This window comes from Malus domestica, chromosome 05, assembly GCF_042453785.1.
Source record: "Malus domestica chromosome 05, GDT2T_hap1".
In the NCBI taxonomy this organism is placed as follows: domain Eukaryota; kingdom Viridiplantae; phylum Streptophyta; class Magnoliopsida; order Rosales; family Rosaceae; genus Malus; species Malus domestica.
Genome location: NC_091665.1, coordinates 43,057,639 through 43,079,638, shown reverse-complemented (window position 1 = coordinate 43,079,638; position 22,000 = coordinate 43,057,639). Strand labels below are relative to the sequence as shown.

Below are 22,000 nucleotides of genomic sequence, written 5' to 3'. Positions count from 1 at the left end.
AGCACGAGCTTTTGTATTGTGGGATCGTTGTTAATCATTGAAGTTCAGGGATAATTTTATACAATGACAATAAGGTCCGCAACGTTTTATGGCACGGAGTGTAAGGTGGTCAAAAAATAACATTTGTAAAAAAAGAGTGATAGAGGTGAGAATGTTTCGATGTTTGTGTGGGCACACAATAAATAATAGGATAAAGAATGAGGACACCCAAGGCAAAGTAAGAGTAGCCACATTGAAGATAAGATAAGAAATAATCGGTTAAGATGGTTTGGACACATGAACTAAAGACATGTAGATGCTCTACTTAGAAAATGCGACTGTGAAACGGAGGCTCAAGTCAAAAAGGGTAAAAGAAGACTTGAAAAGAGACTTCAAGAAAATATATGGAGTATTTGGAGCTAAAGGAATAATTTAGCGCAAAACAGAATATAGTAATATTCTAGAATTCATACGACCGATCCTACTTGGTAGATGTTGGCGGTGGTGGTTTGTTATAGGATGCATGGCCATCATCGACGACGAGTGTGTAACTTGCATGCATTCTTCGCGTGCCCAAGAAGGTCAATCTAAAAAACAAGACAATGTTAAGCCCACGGTACACCATGGCTTCTCAAACCATTTACATGTAAGCCCAAAAACCAATCATAGGGCCATTTGATGTGCCCGCAGTTCAAATCAACCATACAATACACCCGAACCACCAAACCTGCAAAAAAACTAAACCGAAAACCAGGTCTTGTGTTGCTTATTGCCGAAGAATTGAAAATTTTAGCCACAACCCTTAAATTAAGCATTGAAGTCCCAATATGGAAAAGTTGTTCCCTCGTGACCTAACATTTATGGGTTCGAGTCGTGGAAATAGTATCTTTGCAAAGTAAAGGTAAAGCTGACTATTACAAAACGGGGAGCCTTATTTGCTTGGGATTGAAAGACAAGCAAGTTATGGAGTGCCCCTTTCATGCATTTGCAAGGCGCACTGGATTTTCAGCTTCTGTCCCAATCAGAATTGTGGCTTGTATTGTAATGGCATTCAAATCTAACTTCCCCAAGTTGTGCTATATGCAGAAATGTTGTGGTTTTAAAACACAAATGTCTGCATCCTAACTAATTCAATTCCTAAACGTGCGCAGTGGGTGGATCCACAACTTTTCACTCATAGATGGACATGCCTAATAGGCCAAATCAGGACAAGGATCGAAATGTTCGTCCCCGTCCCCCTCTAAAAGAAGAGACACTTACAATACACGAGGATTCAAAATGTGATGGTAGTTTCTCAATAAATATGACGCTACGTGAGAAAGTTATAACGTTTGATGAAGCGTGTTAAGTTTGAGACTATCACATTGGCAAATCCATTTGATACAAATCTTTCTCCTCTACATATAGGTTTGAAACATAACAACATTGACATTTGTGTTTTTGAAAGATTTTATTTTTTAGATAACAAGAATTTCGCTACACTTGGGATGTAATTTTGATGATAGCTCAAGGCCAATGAGTGTAGGATTAACCATTGACGTCATTTTAGGGATAACTCAAATCAATAAAAACGCGATTAGCTTAAGATACCGTAAGAACTGTGGCATGCATGCAGTTAAGAACAAGATAAGGGTCTTGGCAAACATGATTGATGTAAAAGTGATTGTGGAAAAAAATTTCAATTTGTCGAGAAGGCGGCCTGGCACACTACGTATCAAGGAGTTGGATGCTTAAATTTTTTTTTAACCACTTGTATAATAATCCGTGATATACCAAAACATTAAAAAATCTCTCCGGATTGTGGTCCCTTGTTTCTACATTTTACACTTTTATAGTACAGGTAGGTTGGCTTTTAGTTCATGATGTAAATGAGAACTGGATTCACCTATTTTTTTCACTTTTGCCCTCATTTGGATCCGTCATTTAAGTATCAACATCACTCTGTCTGACTTTGTGGTAAAGGCAAAGGCTACTTTTTCTCCAAAGATTGAAAACTCTCATCCGCCCAAATTTGTAGAAGGTTCAAAATTCGGATTCCAAATTTTGGTTAGCTTCTAACTTCAATGGGATTAGATGTATGGTTCTTTCTGTCTATTGATCACCGTATAATATGCCTAATCTAGGGCTTTGCTTGGTGTCTGGCATTGACAGGATTGGACAAGTGTTGAATCAACCTCGCTTGGGTGAGAATTTAAGGGAAAAACTTGAGTAGGAGGCCCGATCATGTCATTTGTATATCCATTTCATAAAAGCGTGCGGCCCTTTATATTTTATTCTCATTTGACCTACCTAATATGAGAGACAGTCTTACTAAAATTTCTCTTCTCAACTAGAGACATATGAATCTGATTATGTCAAGCTATATTCCAACATCATAATCCAATCCAAACCATAACTACAATCGTTATTGATGCACATTGCTCAATAATATCAACAAGGACACTAGTGCAAGTTCAATTATAATCGTGTCTCAACCCACCAAACCTGATTGTACAGAAGTTGAGACTTGTAACAACGCAATCCTTAAATGTTAGATCCTTACATCCAATGTTTTATTCATTCAGTGCATTCTATACACTGCAACATAGTAGAGTTTTCGGATTACGAGGCTAAGAAACATAAGAAAATGAAAAAAAAAAGGTTCTAATTGCTTAAGAAGGTTCAATGTGTTTGAGAAAATGAAGGGGTGGTTGTTGTGTGTATTCTCACGTACTTAATAATTGGCATATGACAAACACATTGTGCAGCAAATTCTGCAGATGTTGACATTATCCACTGGTCATGAACCTGCCAGGATTAAACTTGCATTCATGCTAATGCTGTGGGTAAAATGGTAATTTACAAGGCTGAGCAGTTGGACCTTTTTTTTTTTCTTTCTTTCTGAAAGCTTGAAAAAAGGAGGAGTTGAACGAGAAAATATATACTCAACAAGTCGGTGAACTCTCATAAAGGGTGGACTCATTCAAAGTAAGTTATACCGACCTTGGAGAAGATGTATCGAGGTACAATGAGGCTCGTTCATGTGTAAGAGTGTTTGACCATTTAGTGAGATTGCAAGACTTAAGTTTTTCTCAAAGTCGAACACGTATCTTCTTCTCCTTTTTCTTGTGCAAATGCAATAATGAGATTTTGATCCTCGTCGAATCTCCGTAGGGATTCTAGGGATCAACGCATACATACCATTGATAAAAAATCGTGCGATCCTAATTAAATATTTTTTATATTTTTAAAAGTAAATTAGTCTCGTTTTAAGTGAAAAATATAAATAAAAAAAAAATTGTGGCCGCACAATTTTTTATCAACAGTTCGTGTGTGTTGATCGCTAGGGAGGGGATCCGGTGAGAATCCAATTCCACAATAATGAATGCTTCTAACTAATTGAGCCAAAGCAATATTTTAGATAAGTTGGATCTAGTTTGCATCCAAATCCAAAGATAATTTAGTTTGACTAAAGAGAATTTAATCCTTGTTTGGAATAAGGGGTGTGATATTTACACATCTTATTTTACTTTTCACACGTCCTTCTAATTTTCGGCCGTCGGATCGAATGAATTGATGAAAATCAACGGATAAAAATTAATAAGGAATGTGTAAAAAGTAAAATAGGATGTGTGGATACCACAACCCTAAAATAAATGAGTTGGCTTTGTGTTGCGGGGGAAATCTGCAGATTAAGTGCACTATGTATGTATGGTATGGTATTTGACTAATTGAATAATTTGTTTAATTTTAGCAGCGTAGTTAAGACTTAATCCACTCAAAGGGGTCTCTCAAGTCAATGACAACTTTGAGGCGCTATTGACGATTTTATTTTTATTTTTCTTTATAACTTTATACATCTTTCTTGCAAACTCACAATCATTAGCCTCTCTTTGCAGATAGATTTTTAAGTGTGCTAAAAATATAGTTAGGTTAGGTACATTAAGTGTTATAATATAAATAATTACATATTTGAAAGAAATTTTTTCAATCACTTGTGTTTTAATACTTGATGTATCAAACTGTATTTTTAGCACACTGAAAAATTTCTACACTTTTCATCCACGAGATGAGATGAGTGTCATAATACATTTGGTATATTGAACTATATTGTAAATTTGTCAATCACTTGTAGACACATCTATTATTATGTGACAATGATGATAATTGCCTCAATTCTTCAATCACATGATGATTATTTATAAGTGATAAAAATAATTGTTTATCATTTGGTTTATTAAATTAAATTTTTACATTAATGAGGGGAATTAGTGAAAATGAATTGATCTTAATGATGATATGGAACATGTACGCACCACACTCTCCCCAAAGCGCGTGAGCAGATCCCACCAAAACAATTCTTACCAAACAAAAGAAAGTAAACCAGTCTCATCTCATCAAAACTGAGTCCCTCTATTCTTCCCTCCCCCCCTCAATTTTCTCTCATTTTCTTGCACTTTCTCAGCAACCAAACAGAAAAAATTCAGAGAACCTATCAATGGAATCCTCACCCAGGCACCACCAACAGGATAACCCAACTCCATCTTTGCTTCCCTCCCCAAACAGCCACAGCTCCAACAGCAGCACGAGCAGCTCCAACAACAACCGTCACCTCAACGGCGGAGCTCCGCCAACAACCCCGACTCCCCATCCTCCTATACCCTACACCAGATCCGAAACCGCCAACCCGTACCCGACCACCTTTGTCCAAGCTGACACCTCCTCCTTCAAACAAGTCGTCCAAATGCTCACCGGCTCCTCCGAAACCGCTAAGCAAGCCTCTTCGAAACCCGCGTCCGACCCGCACCCGAAAACCCACATCCCACCCATCAAATCCACGCCCACAAAGCAACAATCCGGATCCGGTTTCAAGCTCTACGAGCGCCGGAACTCCCTCAAGAACCTCCGGATTAACCCATTAATCCCCGTCTCCAGCTCCGCAGCTTCCGGATTCTCGCCGCGGAATCCCGAGATTTTATCTCCGAGCATCCTCGATTTTCCTGCTCTGGTTCTCAGCCCTGTCACGCCGCTGATACCCGACCCGTTTGACCGGTCCGGGACGCCGAGTTACGGCCCGAATCCAAATGGGTGTTCGAATTTGAACAGGGAGGCGGAAGAGAAGGCTATTAAAGAAAAGGGTTTTTACTTTCACCCGTCGCCGAGCACGACGCCGCGGGAATCTGAGCCCCGACTGCTGCCTCTGTTCCCGACGACGTCGCCGAGAGCTGCTTCAGGTTCATCATCTTCTTGAATTAAACGTGACTTTTCTCTTCTTCTTTTTTTTTTAATTTTTAGTTTTGTGTAATTTTAATGTGTTATTAATGTTGACATTGATTATTATGATGATGAGGGAAGGTAAATTGTAATGGAATATTTGCAGAGAAATGAAGAGAGAGCCTTTAATCAATTGAAAATTCTAATGTATGCCTCTCCTTTTTTATGAGAAATGCTAAGGATCTCCTAAATTGTTTTTATCACAATATTTTATATTATTGTCGCAAAAATTAACGTTAAAGTGTGCAGTGACGTAAAGTTTATGAAGTGTCTCCTTTGAGAGAGTCTCTTTGAATCATTTCTCTTCGAATTTACTTCAACTTATTTCCTAATGCTTGTTTGGATGATGAGAAAGTAAAGGAGGAGAGAAATTTTCAGTTTTTAGTTTTGTGTTCCAATTTTTATATGGATATTAGGCCAATTGGGTGAAAAAAGTAGAATTTTGTTTTAATAAAATCATACATATTTTAAAATACAATAGAAACTTACATGAAAGGGAGACGCTTTGGCGGTAAAATAAGGAACATGGAGCAAGCAACTGGACGAGAAGATAGCAAGAAAGCGGGGAGTACACACCAAACCACAGAGCTGACGAAGCACACTCGACCTTATTTTGTATGAGAGTTTTAACAAAACACTTTCGGTATTGTTTACTTTTACCGAAAAATCACATTTTTATCTTTAACTGGCATTATTCACTATACCTTTAAAAATGATTTTTTGTTAAAAAAGAAATTTTTTTAGACTTTTCATTAGTTTTCCTTATTTTTTAATTACGAGAGGAGAATTCGAATTGCAGTGACAGAGGTGGATACTTTGCCCTAATTAACTAGCCTAACAATTTGCGAGGAAGGAAAAATATTTAGAATTTGAATTGGGAGTGAATAAGTCAAAATGTGGGGGTGTGAATTAAATTCAATGGAATTATGAATCACCATGCACTGCATGAGAGGTTGAATTATGCTGTTCTGAATTCTGATATGGTCTCTGCCAACTCTATTTTCTTCAATAAATGGGGAAGTAAATAGCGAGATCTAATTTTACTTCCAAAACCTTTTGACATTAATTGTGACCGTGTGAGAAGAAGTGGAGATTAATAGGAGGATTGATTGAGTAAAGGGTCATGTTATTTACACTTATTTTTATTTCTCATAACTTTTGTCAAATTTTGATCGTTGAATCAAATGAATTGAAGAAAATCAAAGAACAAAAAAAAAAAAATGTGTGAATTGTGTAAAATAGGGTAAAAGAGCTTAGGGATAGCTGTCAAAGAAAGAGTAGAAGAATGGGCAAGGAATCATAACTCTTTTGTTGTTTATCTCAGTGAGATGAAGATGCCAAGCAAACTAGGGCAGCCTGCATACTGTGTGCACAGTGTCTTATTTACGTTTTTATCAGCTGGTCTCTGAAATTGGATATTTCAATCAAAATAATTTATGAAATAGGAAATTCATCAATTTGGTCTTTAAAAACAACTTCTGCAAGTTATGGGTGATTTGGGAGTGAGGTGCTTAAAAAAAAAACACCTATGAAAAAAAGCTTTGAGGGTTTTAGGTGTTTGGTAAATTGAAAAAAAAGGCTTATTTTGGAAGCTGTTGTGAGAATAAGCTGAAATCAAAGAAAAAAGCTGAAGCTGCTATTTGCAGCTTTGGAAAACTGATTTTTTTTCAAAGCACACGGAGTTACAGTGCTCCTTTAATGAAAAGACCCACTATGAGACTGTTTTTTTTTCCAAAAGCACTTTTACAAAAAAGTTTACCAAACACTCTGCTGATTTATTTCACAGCCGCTTATTCTCACAGCACAACCACTTATTCTCACAGCAGCTTTTTTTTTCAAAGCACAGCAATACCAAACCAGCTCTTAGTTTGGTCATTCGGTTAACTTTCTGTCACTGTTAGTGTGTTGATTTGGCGCACGAATGGGTTTTACCTAGCCAGTCATTTTTGCAATTATTTGATCAATTTGTTTAGAGTTCTTTTTTTTTTTTTTTTTTTTGGTGATTGGAAGCATGAATTAGGCCTTTTTTTCAGATGGTTTGAAATTGAGTGGTTGGTGGGAGAAGAGGAGTGGGTTGAAGTGTAGTATCCTACATCGACGGGGTGAGGGTTGGTCCCTAGCCTTATATGTACATGCCCCTTTCTTCGTAGCATGACACGTTTTGGGTAGTGAGGTTCTTTTGTCCAGGAACAAATCCGTGAGGGCGTGGCCCAAAGCGGACAATATCGTGTTACAACGGAGTCAGGATATGACATGAAGAGTTAGTTAGAGGGAGATTTGGGAACCAAATTTATACATTCCAAATGCTTGAAGAGTGAAACAATAGGCCCCAAATCTTGGGTACCAAATGCTTGGGGCGATGACCCCGTCGGGACGGAGATGACGGCTCCGATCCATGCGGTTGCCTGCCTTGGTTGAAATCTAACAATGTTTGTTTTCAGGTGTGCTTTTTTACTAAAAAAGAAGACCAAAAACCGCGTGTAATGGGGTCCGGGCATGAGATAGTGAAAGTGGTGGAGGAGGAGGAATGTGGGACTTGTGATCAAAACGGGAAAGCCAGAAAACATGGCGAGTGTTGTGCAGGTTAACAAGAGACTGCTTGGCCTCTTGTGCTTTTTGTTTGTTTGCTTTGCTTGCTTTTGCGGGCGATATTTTTGTAGATTGCTTTGTTTGGCACTTTTGCTAGTATTGTTGAGGGATTGATTGCGGATTTGAAACTTTCCATGTGCGCACTTTTTGGAAACTCATTCGGTCTTTCCTCTCTTCAATCAATATCCATCATCTCACTTCAATTTTAATAAAAAACACTTGTATCTATTAGTTAATATTATACTAACACTAAGGTCCTTGAAACACCAACCATGCCATGCCGACGATCCCATGAATATTTTTAAGACGGAAAATGATTATGAAAAAAGTTAAGTGTTTTCTAATTAAATTGAAAGCGTTTTTGTGTACGTTTGACATAAAATATTTAAAAGTAGTTCCAGGTGTCGAAGCACTTAATGGCAACTAGAATCTAAATGTTTGTTTTTTTTAACACTTCAAGCTTTTCTTAAGAATAACACCCAATACAAATTGAGTGTTTGTATAAAAGCACTTTTAGTACATAACGCATAATAAATCTATTCCATTAAGAGAAGAGGGCTTGTCAACTTTTTGCCCTCACTTTTGAATACAAACAGATGATATCAGAAGGGTAAAATAGTAATTTTGTATATTTTGACAAAATGATAATTTTATCCCCAATTTTTCTATTTTGCCCTTACTTTTGATACACAATATTTACATAAGGAGAGCAAAATGGTAATTTAGTATCAAAATATTTACATAAGATAAAAATATGCACTTATTAAGAGAAATTGTTCCACCATCATTTTTTTATATAGGTAAGTGAAATCATGATGTTTTTTTGATAGTTTGAATGAACTAAAGCTGTTGCGCTTGAGGAGAACGTGGGAGGAGGTGAACGATTATTCATACACACAAAATGTGTGCTCACTGCTAGTATTTATTATAAAACCTTTTTTCAAACGAGTCTTTAAAAATATTCGACTTTGTCCACCATTGACCTAGATTCAAGCTTGGGGCAATAGATTGGATTGTCAACGAGTGGAGTTTGGGATTGGGATCGAGCCAAGCACTACTATTTTAGCCTAGTTTCATCTTCATCCATTGGGTCAATTCATCATATTATTTTTCAACCCAATCTATTTTATATATGTTGTAATATTTAAGTGTATTATAATATAAGAAAGTGTTATTATTGACACTCCAAAAATCTCATTTTACACTTTTTATAATGTATTTTTCTTTCTAAATACAAAAAAATTAAAATTTAAAATAAGATTTTTAAATCGCTAATAACAATTCAATAATATATACTACAAGACTAATTGGTTAGACTTGGGATTGGGATCGAGCCAAGCACTACTCAAATGTCAGGCCACCTAGCCGACTCTTAGTTGCATGATGACATCACCACGCACTCTCGATCTCACTCCTTTGTTTTTAGTTTCATGAACGTCCTTTTATCTTAATCGACAGCTTATTGCATAGCAAATTTACCGACTACAAATCTTATTTTACTAAACAAAAAGATAAGAATTTTGTTGGTATGTGTGAGTCTCATTAATTAATCTGATTGTATCGTTTCCTAGGGGGTAATAGAGATATATTTATAATAGGGAATTGATTTTTGCTTTTTCATTTTTTTTGCACTCATCTCCTCGTGTTTTGATTTTATTCGATCAACTCAATCTAAACGCAAAAAATAGAAAAGAAAGTGCAGGAAGAAAATAAAAAGAGGGCAGAATTCATTTTCCTTACAACTGCAGCAATGCTATTTCCAGATGTAAGCAGAGGAGAACTAGGCCAATGTGGAAAAGGATGCAATACAATTAATTATCAAAGGCTATTGGCCTCATTGGTTCTACGTAATTTGCATGCATGCTATTCCCAAGAACACTGGAAAATTAATAAGCCCCAGAAGAAAAAAATAAAAAAAATAAAAGAAATCCTGATTCCTCATTTTATTTAAAACATACGTACCGAATTATATATATATATATATATATATATATATCTTTATTTTCATTTCTTCCTTAATAATAATAATAGGAATATAAACAAACACATTCATCTTAATATTTTTCTTTTAAATTAAAACACCAAAGGAGGAAATTAATTATATAAATCTTACAAGCATAAATGATGATGATGATGATCATAGCGATGATCGATGAGTGATCCCACTTTCATTATCTCTTCGCTATATATCCTTGTACGTACGTACCCTTTATGGCCATGTTAATTAACTGGATAGAATCGATCATCGATCAGATTTAGCGTCTGGCGCAGCGGGTGATGTACTGGCAACCGCGCTTGTAAGGGTTAGCCCTCTGCCTTCCTTGGCAGTTGTAGTAGGACCGACCGCGGCGTCCGCATGGAACAGCATTGCGTCTCAGGGCACCATAGCCAACGTACCTCCTGCCGCGGCCTCTGAGTGTCCTACGAGTGCTCTCTGTCTCCATCATCATCTCATTCTCCTCTCCGATCAAGTCACCGACTTTGCTGTTGGCGCTGTCGAGCAACGACTCATCATCGTGATTGCCGAAGTGGCTGAGAGTCCACAAGGCATCGTGGACCTTGGCCGATGACCTAGCCACCATGGCCAAGACCACCATGAGGGCGATCAGGTAGAGCTTGAATCCCATCGTTGGTGTTTGTTTAATTAGGGGTAGGGTACGTACGTACACAAACAAATTAAAAACACAATTTGTTTGTATGGGGAGAAGAAAAGAGAGGGCTTTATTAATTGGCCTCTGTCTCTGCCCTTCCTGACAGAAGGAAGGAAGGACAATGAAGTATATAGAGGAAAATGTCCAGCTGATTCGTTGGGATAAAAAAGGAGGGTCAAATTTAGTTTGTTGGGTTGGTGTTTTTGGTGATTGAACGCATATTTTGGGTGCCCCCTGCCCGTTTCTTTCTCCTCGTTTATCTGTCACATTGTTAATATATAGGGATAGAGTGCTAACATCAGTCGTGCATAGACAAGTAAATGATTTTTTGTCTGTCTATGAACGTGATCTCACATTTATTAACGGTTGAAAATGTTTCAAACACTCACGCGCGACTGATAGTAACATTTTGTATATATATATATAGTTGTAGTTTTGGTGTTGCATGTAAATATTGTTTAAACGTATAGGACAACTGTTTTTCTACCCGCCATTTGCTGTAATTGGAAGATAAATCTAACTTTTTCTCTATGGTCCTCAATTTTTATGGCTATTTTATGTTGACTGATATGGTTAACCTCTTCTGATTTTGATTTTGAATTTTTGATTTTTGATTTTTGACTTTTTTTTTTTTTTTTTTTTTTTTTTTGCATTAGCAGAATTTTGACACCTTTTTGTGAAATGTGGCACATTGGGTTTGAGCTTGAATGTGAGAATGGGCTTATATATACGTAGCCCATAGCATAGTTTGTATTCCGTTTTGCACTATTCCCAATGTATTTACTAGGATTGGCTCAAGATAGGGAACCGAGATCCTCTCCGTATCTGGGGAAATCTGAGTCTAAGGATCAAAAAATTCGGGCCGTTTAATTTGATCTAATGAATACAAACAAGAGACCCCTTTAAAAATTATAATAATTATAGTCGACGAATCAAATTTCAACAGCCCTAATCATTTGATCTTTAGGCTCAGATTTCCCAGATACGAAGAGGATATGGGTTCCAAGATAGGCACGCTTATTAGAGCAGCTTTTACACTGTGTGAGTAGATCAGCTCTCATACTGCATAGAATCAACATCAGTTCAGGTGAGACTAAATTATGAGAAGCCTTATGGATGTTGGAGGTGTTCAACAGATGACTTGGTCGGTCACTTTCACCAGAATTATTCTCAATCAAAAGAATTAAAATATTATTCTCAATCAAAGACATTTCATCAAACATTTTAGGCTGAACTTAATGAAGGTAAAATCATAGCTCTTGCCATCGTTTGAAACCATTAATATATTCTCTTTTTAACATTTTATACTTGGGTTGATTGAACAATTGAACACATTTGTCTTCCCATTGTATCCTCTATTGCTGATAAGCGAGAAATGCTAAAAGGATTGTGTAAACGTATGCAAGAAAGAATGCATAAACTTTCGTGTAAAAGTATTTTGCGTCCGGTCAAGTCTTATAAATGATATATGATATAAAAAATGGTGACTTTAGATGCCGTCTCTATTTATCAAAGTTTTTTCACTAAAACCTTATTGGTTTTCAGTTTTTTATTGAAGTCCCTAAAATTAATGCAATAATGCATTTATATGTAAGTTATTATAATTTTAAATTAAAATTTGATATTTGTAGTTAATTATGTTAATGAGATTTCAAATAAAATCCAAGATTTGTGGGATTAAAAATAGTAAAAAATAAATTATAATTATATAAAAAAGTATAATTTATCTTGATGACATGATTTGTCACTAACATAAATTATATTTAAATAAAACCCATGATTTGTCATTACTTATATTATTGACATTTTACATACAAAAAATTGGTAATTTTTATACGGTACATTTTACATACAAAAAGTTGGTACCTTTTATACAAAAAAAAAATTGGTACGTTTTATAGAAAAGAATGAGTACATTTTGTATAACAAACAATGGGTATATTTTATATAAAAAAACAATTGGTACATTTAGATAAAAATAAATAATACGTCTTACATTAGAAAACAAGTACATTTTACATAAAAAAAGGGTACTTACAAAAAAGAAATTGGTACATTTTACTTATAACAGAGTGGTACATTTGTAAAGACAAATGGGTACATTATTAGTAAATTATTGGTGTAAATAAAAGGTTTAAAAAATGAGTACAAATAAAAGTTTAAAAAATATGGACACAAAAAGAAATTAATATATGTATACAAACTAAAACTGAAAAGAAAATGGTACAATTTAAAAAAAAAAGGTTGCAAATTAAAATGGGTACAAAGTAAAATAAAAATATATGATACAAAATGAAGCCATAAATATATATATCAAATGTTACGTTTCCAACACTAAATAAATATATTTAAAAATAAAATTTAATTATATTGACATGGAAGATATTTTATTATTGAAATAATTAATGACGTTTATTAAAACCAAGGAACCTTGATGAAAAATTGAAAATGAATAAGATTTTAATCAATAGAGTTGAAAAATGAGGGATGAAAACTTAATTTATGCTATAAAAAAAAGGAAGAAAAATGATGTTTGCACTACCCACACAAAGGTTTCATCAATGACTATGAGATCTTCAATCCCACAATTGTTGAATGAAGATCTACATTCATTGCTTCTAGTCCAGATCCTCGGCGGATCCTCTTTGTGAGGATTCTGAAGATCTGTGAATCGTATATGTTCATCATACATCGTGAGGTCAGAAATTATTTTAAATATTTTTATTTAAAAATAAACATAAACAGCACTTGATAAAAACTGATCGCACGATGTACGATGAATAAACACAATTCACAAATTCCCAAGATCCTCACCAAAATAATCCGGAGAGGATCCTGTTGGCATTGCTTCCAAGTTTTGTAGCTCACCAAATTCATATAATGCAAATTGTGTAAGGTTGAAAATATTGCTTAAAGGGGTCCTAATCAGCAACCTAACAACAACTATACGTGGACCCGCTTTGATGATGTGGCCATACATTATCCACACTCATCATATTTTTTTGACCTATTATAATTACTCCCCTTTAGATTTTTTTGATTTTTCCTTGTTTTTATTCTCCGGAGTCAAAGAGGATAATATTAATTAAATCGATGGCTAAGATATCCTTATCACGACGATCTTAACGTCAAAAAAATGGACTTTCACGTGGGACCAATGGTCATTTTGCCTTGTGTTCTCCTCCATACGTATATGACCTATTGGTAATGTTTTTAATCCTGCAAACCCACAAAGTCTAAACGTTTTTTATATTCACATCTCACAAAATGTTGAATGCAACTCACATTAAAAATTAAGTAAAACTAATAAAAAAAGGTTTGAAACTTTTGAGTTTTAACGATAAGGACAAAATAAAGGGTAAAGTGAATAGTATCAGGATTGACTTTTTAGTGTAAAAATGTGATTTTTTGTTAAAGTAAACAGTACCGAAAACTTTTCGTTAAAATTCTCTAAAATTTAATATTAAATGACTTATTTATTCTACTATGCAATGACAATTGTGATCTTATTAGGTTTTAAAAAAATAAAAATATTATAAATACACCCCAAATCACTTTTAACGTATTATTTATCTTTTTCAACTATCAAAACCTCTTTTACCCTTCATTGTTGAACAGAACCTTATCAAATGAAACTACAAACATGTTGATTGAGAAAAATTATTTTTGACGAATGGAACACGAAATCAATATTTCACAAGCTTCACATGAGGTAAAACTTCATATTTTTCATTGTTTTAGTGATTTCGACAACATCGATAATTATTTAATCATGTTTTTGCTGCGTTATTTAAGCTTCTATGTTCGTATTCATCTCTTAGGGATCATATGAATTATATGAAGAATTAAACACCTAAAATTACCACCAAATATTAAAAACACACACACATGGTTTTAATGGTGGAATTGAAAACAAACACACATATGCTTTAAATCCCAACCAACATCTTTTGTCAAAATTTCAGGCGGCATCTTTTGTCAATCTCATTATTCAAGACTTAGCACTTATGAATCTCATAATTCAAAAGCCATGGCCACCGAATTGATTGCAGAGTGTCAATGGCATTCATAATTAAGATGCTTTCTTGCACTGTACTAAGATGCTTTCTTACAGGTCGACTTGGTTCTACCAAAATATGCACAAGAAAATGAAAACAACAAGGTAGCTTTGAAATTATTATTGAAAGATGTTCAAATGAATCTAAACATTTTTCAAATCGTTCAATTTGAAATCATTCAACAAACTAAACATTTAAATGGTTAGATTCAGTCCCTAAAAATTACAAATGAGTGTTAGAGCAGTTCCACCGGAGGTGGAATAGCCCAGCACCCAGTCAAAAAATCAGGCTAGCACCTTGTCAATTCACTCCAGCCTGTGAAATCGACTGGCACCCAGCCTAAGCCAGTCCACAGGCCGGCCTAAAATCGACAGACCTTGGGACCGACCTATATGACGTCAGCGTGGCGTTGGAGGCATATGACGTCAGAGAGGGAGTTGCGCCAGAGAGGGAGTTGTTGTGGAGGCTGAGGAGCGGAGCTGGTCGAGGCGGGAGAGGATGTCGAGAGGGAAGGAACCACGGAGGGAGAAAGACGGGAGGACGAAGCGACGACGTCAGAGGTGTGGAGATGCAGGAGGACGAATCAACGGCGTTGAAGGACAGGAGGTGTGGAGATGTTGTAGAGGAGTTAGTTGTTGAGATGTGGAGATGCAGGAGGTGAGGAGATGCATGAGATGTAGGAAGTGCAGGGGTGGATGGCGTGCATAAATGGAAGGGAAAGGAGGTGTGGAAGATGAGAAAATAATAATATTTTAATAATAATAATATTTTTTTTTATAAAGTTAGAAATTAAAAATAAAATTGACTAGGCTTTTTTTTTTTAGGGATGAAGATGCATTGGCCTATTACTATTCATTGTGGTCTATCACTGTTCACTTGAGTGGATAAATGCGCTGGGTGCTGGCGTAAAGTCTTTAGGGGTGGACTTGCTCATATAGATTTGAGAAATGGGGGGTGTACAGAAAATGTGGGGTGTGAGGGTATTATAGTGAAGTATGTGAGGTGTATTAATATAATTTTTAATTGAAAAAAAAAATGTGGAGTGTATTAAGTATGTGGGGTTCATTCAACAATTTGTGAGGTGTTAATATAATAAGCCAATATAAAAGAATAATGTTAGAGAGAGACTAAATTCTTAGACACAATTTGCAAATTAAATGATATATCATTAATATGAATGAACATATTTATCAACGTTGAAGTCATAATTCACCTATCAACTTCCATATCATTTAGTTTACAAAATTTTATCTATATATTTAGTCTCCCTAACATCACCCAATATAAAAACACCCTGAAATATTACAATTCGAATTAAATATGGTAAACAATATAAATACATTTGAGCTTGTTGTTTAACAAGTCTCATAGATCTCGCATTTGCTTAGAATTCATATATTACAGGCCCAAAACAGACATGCCAAATCAAAGTTGCGTCAATCCATACAACACGAAAAGTCTAAAACATCAATTTTCAAGATATGACAACAACAAATAACCTGTTAACACGTAAATTATCAATTCTCCAATTACTTTTTTTTAATGGATCATTGCTTCTTCTTTTAATAATATTAGCATTAACATTGTGTCTCACAACAATGTATCATGCTAATGCTAAGAACAAGTTGGACTTTTTACTACCTTGGCTTGAACTACAAGTCATCCTCTCTAAATCTAGTCCGATGAAATTGATGCTTGGACATGAATCACATGATGATAAGTCATTTTAATTATTCCCCATTTTGTAACATTGGATAATCAATTATTTTATTACCAAACATAGACTAAAGATTTTTTTATTTTTTTTTAGGGAGACTACATAGACTAAATAATTTGGAAAAATGAAAGACAAATAAAAGCACTTTTGTCTGTTTCACAACTGAAAGACAAATAATGGAAGACCCCCATTATTCTCTCACCTTTCTCTCTCCCCTTCCATTTGTGGGCATTTCTGCAGCATCAGTTAAGGACTCAAACTTGGCTGCTGAGTTTATTAACTCTATAGTTTGTTTATGCTCTTAGGAGGACTTGCTTTTTGCTCCCTGGTACAATTCTCTTCCTTTTCAACATGTTCAGATGAAAAAAATTGTTTCTTGATGTTGTTTTGCTGAATTTTACTGGGGTTTTTTCCTTTCCTCCGTAATTTCTATATTTGTGTTCCATTTGCTGCTTTACTCTGAATTTGATATGGGTTTCTTCTGATATTTTTTTTGTATAATAACTATAATTAAATGTATTTATAATCTAATTAACCAATTAAACATGATTAAAGAAGTTGAGGCCCTTGAGGGTAGAGTTTAGGTTTGAAAGACTCTTGCTTTTAGGACAGTTTTCACATTCATTTGTTTGGATGATGATCATTATCTTCTGGGTGGCTAAAACCCTAAAAGTCAATAGCTGCCTACTTTCTTTCCTTTTTCTTTGTGGAATTTTTGATCTTTGAGAAATTTAGTGGATTTCAGCTTCAACTTTTCACTACTTATCAGATTAGGAATCCATCCCTCCCTAAATTTCCATGAAATTGGCTAGTGGTTTTCGGTTTCGGCTCAGTTCAGGGTTTTTATTCTCACCTTTAGTTGTCCAATTATGCTCAAGATATCGTTAGAATGCGATTTTCTTCGCAATCTGGTACTGCCTGTGGCAAATGCTCCTCATACTTTGTTTTTGCACTACCTTGTGATGTTTGCCAACAGATGAGTTACGCCATAAGCATATTGTAGCTTGCACAAAGGAGATAAAGAACACTTGAAGAAGTTTTTCCCGTTAAACATGAAGGCGAATTCACCTTTGCCCCTCAAGGATCAGAGAGAAAGACAGAAGTTTTTGATTGAGGTAAATTCTGCAACTACATTTGGTACCACTTAATACTAACTCAAAGATCTCAGATAATTGTTGTACAATTTTTCTTTGTGAGTCTCGAAAATGTTGAAACTTTTGTCATCTCAGGTTGCAATCAAAGAAAACCAGTTGTGGGGTATGGTCCATTCCAAAGGTCTTTTGAGCTCTGAGGTTCAGGACTTGTACCGCAAAGTGCGATCTAGTTATGAGAATCTCATACTGAGTGATTGTGAGCAGTTGGACCTTCAAGACATTGAGTATTCTTTGTGGAAGCTTCACTACAAGCATATTGATGAGTTTCGCAAAAGAATAAAGGGAAGTTCAGTGAATGCAGAAAGCAAAAATAAGGTGGTGCTACGAAATGATATTCATATAGAAGGGTTTAAAGTCTTTCTATCCGAAGCAATTGAATTTTACCAGAATGTGATTGTGAAATTAGGAAAATGTAAGAGGCTCCCAGAAGAGTCCGTGATAAATAGAAAGGAAGGCGACCTTACTTTTGCAGAACAGGAAAAGATGCAGAAGTGCCAGTTTTTGTGCCATCGCTTCTTGGTATGTCTCGGGGATCTGGCTAGGTACAGAGAACAGTATGAAAAGCCCAATGTGCAAACCCGAAATTGGTCAGTTGCGGCCACTCACTACTTGGAAGCGGCAGCAACTTGGTCAGATAGTGGAAACCCCCACAATCAGGTAGATTACTACTTCCCTGGTGGTTACTATTACAAGAACTAAATTTCTTTATGATATTTGCATGTGTTATCTTGAACGATACTGAGTTGAAAGTTACATGTGAGTTTGTTTGCAGTTGGCTGTATTGGCAATATATATTGGTGACGAATTCCTTGCTTTGTACCATTGTATAAGAAGTTTAGCTGTTAAAGAACCTTTCCCTGACGCCCAAGATAACCTCATCCTACTGTTTGAAATGGTAAAATTGGACAAATTACAAGAACATCTATTGTTTTTAGTCATTATATTCATATTATCTTCTGATACTCATACTTCGGCAGTTCTCATTTGCTCCTTACAATCTTGCAGAGCAGGTCATCTCATGTATATTCTCTTTCAAGCGAGGTCCACTTTAATTTCTTAAACCCATCTGAAAGAAGCGGTGGTCAGACTATTTCACAGTCAAGCGATGATAATATGGTGAAAGCTGAGAATGTTTGCTTAATGGATACAAAGTTATGGTCTCTTATTATTGGAACGCTAAGTTTCTTTCACATTAAATCAAGGTACTCACTTAACCACTGTGGAGTGATGCTACATGTATGGGTGGTTCATCTTATGTTGAATTGTGACTGTCCACATTTTGTTTTTACAATGCTACTTTATCTATCCTAACATAATCTCTTAACTTGTCATGTACTTCTGTTCGGTTTCCCAATCCGTAGCAGCTAAGATTGTAAAAGCGAATAGATTTTTAACTTGAGCTTACATTGTTACTTAGTTAAGTTGTTAACTTGCTTCACATTGCTTGAGCGAAGTGATGTTTCGATGAAGATTGTAATCGAGGCCATGTAATGTTGAATCATTGAATCTATTTGCATTTGATCTATATGCTCGTTTTTCCAATTCTTCATTTATGTATCAGATTATATGTTGTTTAAGTTCTGATGTTCTCTATGGAACTTTTTATGTGAGCAGTGTAGATGAATTCCCCTGTGCTTTTGCATCTACTATGAGAGAGTTGGATGCACTGATTGCACTAGATGACACAGAGCTAAAAGCCACATTGGAGTCATATCAACGTATGGATTCAGTTAGAAGAGGCCCATTTCGAGCACTCCAAGTTGTTTCTGTACTAATCTTTACTGTACAGAATATAATCAAGACCCTTGAAATAAAAGAATCAACAGACAAAATCAACATCCAGCAAAAAGAGCTGACACAGTTGGCACTGAATGCAGCATTTATTTTCATGGGGCGCTTTGTTGAAAGATGTTCAGAGGCTGGTACGGTAGAGCCTTGCCCCCTTCTGCCAGCTGTGCTTGTTTTTGTGGAGTGGCTAGTTGTCGTGCTGGGTGGAGCAGAAACGTATGGGGTCGATGAAAAAAGCAGAAGTGCGATGTCTTACTTTTTTGGTGCATTTGTTGATCTTCTGAAACAATTCAACCTCAGCGAGGATGAGGCCAAGTATCCAGAAGGTACTCCTTTGTGGGAAGACTATGAGCTGAGGGGATTTGCACCGGTAGCTTGTGTTCATGCATCACTAGATTTCTCGTATAGTCGGGAACATATAGACAATTATGACAGCGGAATTGATTGTCGTGCTCAGAGAATCATCAAGGCTGCAATGAAAATTGCAGACAGATCAACTGGTTCTCAAAAGTGGATTGTCTATGACAAATCTCAAAGAAAATTTTCCAAAGCCGATATGGCAGAGTCAAATGAATATGCTGACGGGAAAGAACTAGGAGGACTTGAGTCCAAGAACTCTGATGGTAAACTGAAAGTGCCTAGTCAGCATATCCACGAAGCGCTGAAAAAATGTGAGAAACAGATGATTGAGGAAAATCCAAGTTCAACCGGACAATCTGTTGACACGGAAGAGGAAGAAGTTATTCTCTTCAGGCCTCTTACAAGACATAATTCAGCACCACTCAAGATTTCCTCTCCTTTAAAGGATCCTAACTCTACGAAAGATATGGCATATCAAAGTGTACCTTCTGATGAGTGCTTGCGCCGTGCCACATCACTTCTTATAGCGCAAAACAAGGCGAAGACTGATCCTTTATCTTCTCATGCCGACATCTCTAATTTTTGGCGCAATATGCCATTTAATCAGCGGGAGCCTTCTGTGAAGGAACAGCCACCAATCACCGCGGGGCCTCCCTCTCTTAATGCTTGGGTCCTGGACGGAGGAAATTTGAACAGTAATAAGGAGAAAAGCACAAGCAGTATTAGTAAACGTGGCTCGAGCTTGAGCCCCATTGAGGAAGTAGCTTCAGAATCTTTGGATGTTCTGTCCATCAGTGAAAATGAATATTCTATCAGCGGTCATGAAATTTCGAGCACTCAATCCTCTTCCTCTACTTATACAACTCCTGTGCCTTCTGCTCCTTTATTGCCAGATGACGCTGTTTGGTTTAATGGTGGAACAGAATCTAGTTTCATCGACTGCAAAAACTCCGCAGGGATCAGCATGACCAGCAATCTCTGTGACACTGACGCGACACATTCACAGGCAGGCAGCTATGCAAACTGGACTGCAACTCAAGGGCTACCAGCTTATAGTTCCGGCATTCCAAATTTTGTGGATAAGCACCCGCCTTGGCATCAAATGACATCATCAGAATGGCTGCGTCAGTACAGAGAAAGTCTCAACCTTGGCCATAGTGCTTGGCCAAATTCTCTTTATCCGCCCAGGAACCTCGGAAACTTGTATGATTACGATGCTACCAGGTTAAATCATTTCAACCGATGGGGACATCACGTGGCTTCTAATCCGCCAATGTGTACAAACAACCCTCCACCATTGGTTCCTCCTTTTCCTCTAGATTATGGTGATGCAGATGGGCAAAGAAGGGAGAAGCTTCTTCCTGGCTATCAAAGAACAAGCCCCTACGGGTGTGGCGCTGTGAGGGATGTAAGAAACGAGCAGCGGCCGCTTCTGCAGTACCTTAAGGAGTTAGAAAGGAAACTGCAGCATGATCCCACTCTCAGAGGTCCTAGTTATTTGGACAATTGAGATATTTTTCACATGTAGAGTTGATAGTCGCAAAACATGCACGTCAATGTCTGCATTTTTTGTATATATGTAAGCAGATGGAAGTTGTGAAATCCTGCAGTCCTCAAATGTGATGAATTGTGAAAATGCATGTCTAATATGTTGTATCGCTAATTGGACTTGAGCAGATAGATCGATGCCTAAGCGAAGAGCCTGCGTACACGTACAAACCAAATCGTAGTGCCACTTACATGGTGTCGTATTTTCTAACCCGAGCATCATCATGCGTAAGAACCTGCATATGAAAGCGGAATGAAAGCGGAACAACAGCGGTAAACGGCTGTTAATACCCTCAAGGCTGAGAAGTTGAAGGAGAAATCCCCCGAGCAAGCAGTGGCATGGCAAAGCTCATTGCAGCATTCAACCCTACATCAGTTCAGTACGACCGAAATGACCCCAATTCTTCATCATATTGAACAAGACCGAAATTAATGTAATTGACGTATTTTTACCGTACATAAGTTTTAATCAAAATTGCTCAGTATTTATCGTTATTTGGAGATCATCTTACAAAAAATCCATCAAATTGCATGTCACTAAAAAAAAGTTTTCTGAAAAAAATGTCACTAAAAATGTTACAAAAACAAATTTCCAATTGTAACACGTGTGAATTAGAAAATCCGTTAACCAGAAGTGGGGTTCTAAGGATGCATCCAAGTAAAAGTGAGATTTTTTAATGTGCCAAGAATACGGCTCAATATACTAAATGTTACAATACAATTGATCGTAAATTTTTTTTCTTCATGTTTTAACTAGTATCGAGCCGTGCGTTTGACATATGAAAAATCTCTCCAAGTAAAGGTCAAACTTCAAACTTTCAAAGCAAAGAAAAATCCAGTACAAAAATAAATAAAGAAAAGAGTAAATTGTAGTAATGGTCCCTTAACTTTAACTCAATTAGA

General features: G+C 36.3%; 3 protein-coding genes across 5 annotated transcripts; 2 read left to right on the top strand and 1 right to left on the bottom strand.

The window, feature by feature from the left end:
• Nucleotides 1-4,343: 4,343 nt before the first annotated feature.
• On the top strand, nucleotides 4,344-5,432 carry LOC103419689 (VQ motif-containing protein 4). Its single transcript, XM_017327911.3, has one exon. The coding sequence runs from the start codon at nucleotides 4,457-4,459 to the stop codon at nucleotides 5,207-5,209; it is 753 nt and encodes a 250-aa protein (XP_017183400.2). The 5' UTR covers nucleotides 4,344-4,456; the 3' UTR covers nucleotides 5,210-5,432.
• A 4,437-nt stretch (nucleotides 5,433-9,869) lies between these two features.
• On the bottom strand, nucleotides 9,870-10,591 carry LOC103419688 (protein RALF-like 19). The gene has a single exon (XM_008357787.4). It carries the CDS (start codon nucleotides 10,446-10,448, stop codon nucleotides 10,077-10,079), a length of 372 nt encoding a protein of 123 aa, XP_008356009.2. The 5' UTR covers nucleotides 10,449-10,591; the 3' UTR covers nucleotides 9,870-10,076.
• Nucleotides 10,592-16,411: 5,820 nt separating this feature from the next.
• On the top strand, nucleotides 16,412-21,212 carry LOC103434809 (nonsense-mediated mRNA decay factor SMG7-like). Of its 3 annotated transcripts, XM_070822801.1 has the most exons (7): nucleotides 16,427-16,575; nucleotides 17,224-17,362; nucleotides 17,477-17,716; nucleotides 17,808-18,058; nucleotides 18,174-18,296; nucleotides 18,407-18,603; nucleotides 19,016-21,212. In XM_070822801.1, exons 4-7 carry the CDS (start codon nucleotides 17,885-17,887, stop codon nucleotides 21,057-21,059), a joined length of 2,538 nt encoding a protein of 845 aa, XP_070678902.1. In that variant the 5' UTR covers nucleotides 16,427-16,575; nucleotides 17,224-17,362; nucleotides 17,477-17,716; nucleotides 17,808-17,884; the 3' UTR covers nucleotides 21,060-21,212. The 3 variants fall into 3 exon arrangements, with proteins under 3 accessions (XP_028954144.1, XP_008371381.2, XP_070678902.1); XM_029098311.2 differs by having other exon boundaries at nucleotides 16,412-16,575; nucleotides 17,251-17,362; nucleotides 17,477-18,058; XM_008373159.4 differs by having other exon boundaries at nucleotides 16,412-16,575; nucleotides 17,477-18,058.
• The last annotated feature ends 788 nt before the right edge of the window (nucleotides 21,213-22,000 follow it).

What these genes read in the sequence shown, in the direction of transcription:
- LOC103419689 (XM_017327911.3), top strand. Translation starts at nt 4,457, where the DNA reads ATGGAATCCTCACCCAGGCACCACCAACAGGATAACCCAACTCCATCT.
- LOC103419688 (XM_008357787.4), bottom strand. Translation starts at nt 10,448, where the DNA reads ATGGGATTCAAGCTCTACCTGATCGCCCTCATGGTGGTCTTGGCCATG.
- LOC103434809 (XM_029098311.2), top strand. Translation starts at nt 17,300, where the DNA reads ATGAAGGCGAATTCACCTTTGCCCCTCAAGGATCAGAGAGAAAGACAG. An exon ending in GTGGAAACCCCCACAATCAG is followed by an intron (nt 18,059 to 18,173) that starts GTAGATTACTAC and finishes GTTTGTTTGCAG; the next exon opens with TTGGCTGTATTGGCAATATA. An exon ending in TCATCCTACTGTTTGAAATG is followed by an intron (nt 18,297 to 18,406) that starts GTAAAATTGGAC and finishes ACAATCTTGCAG; the next exon opens with AGCAGGTCATCTCATGTATA.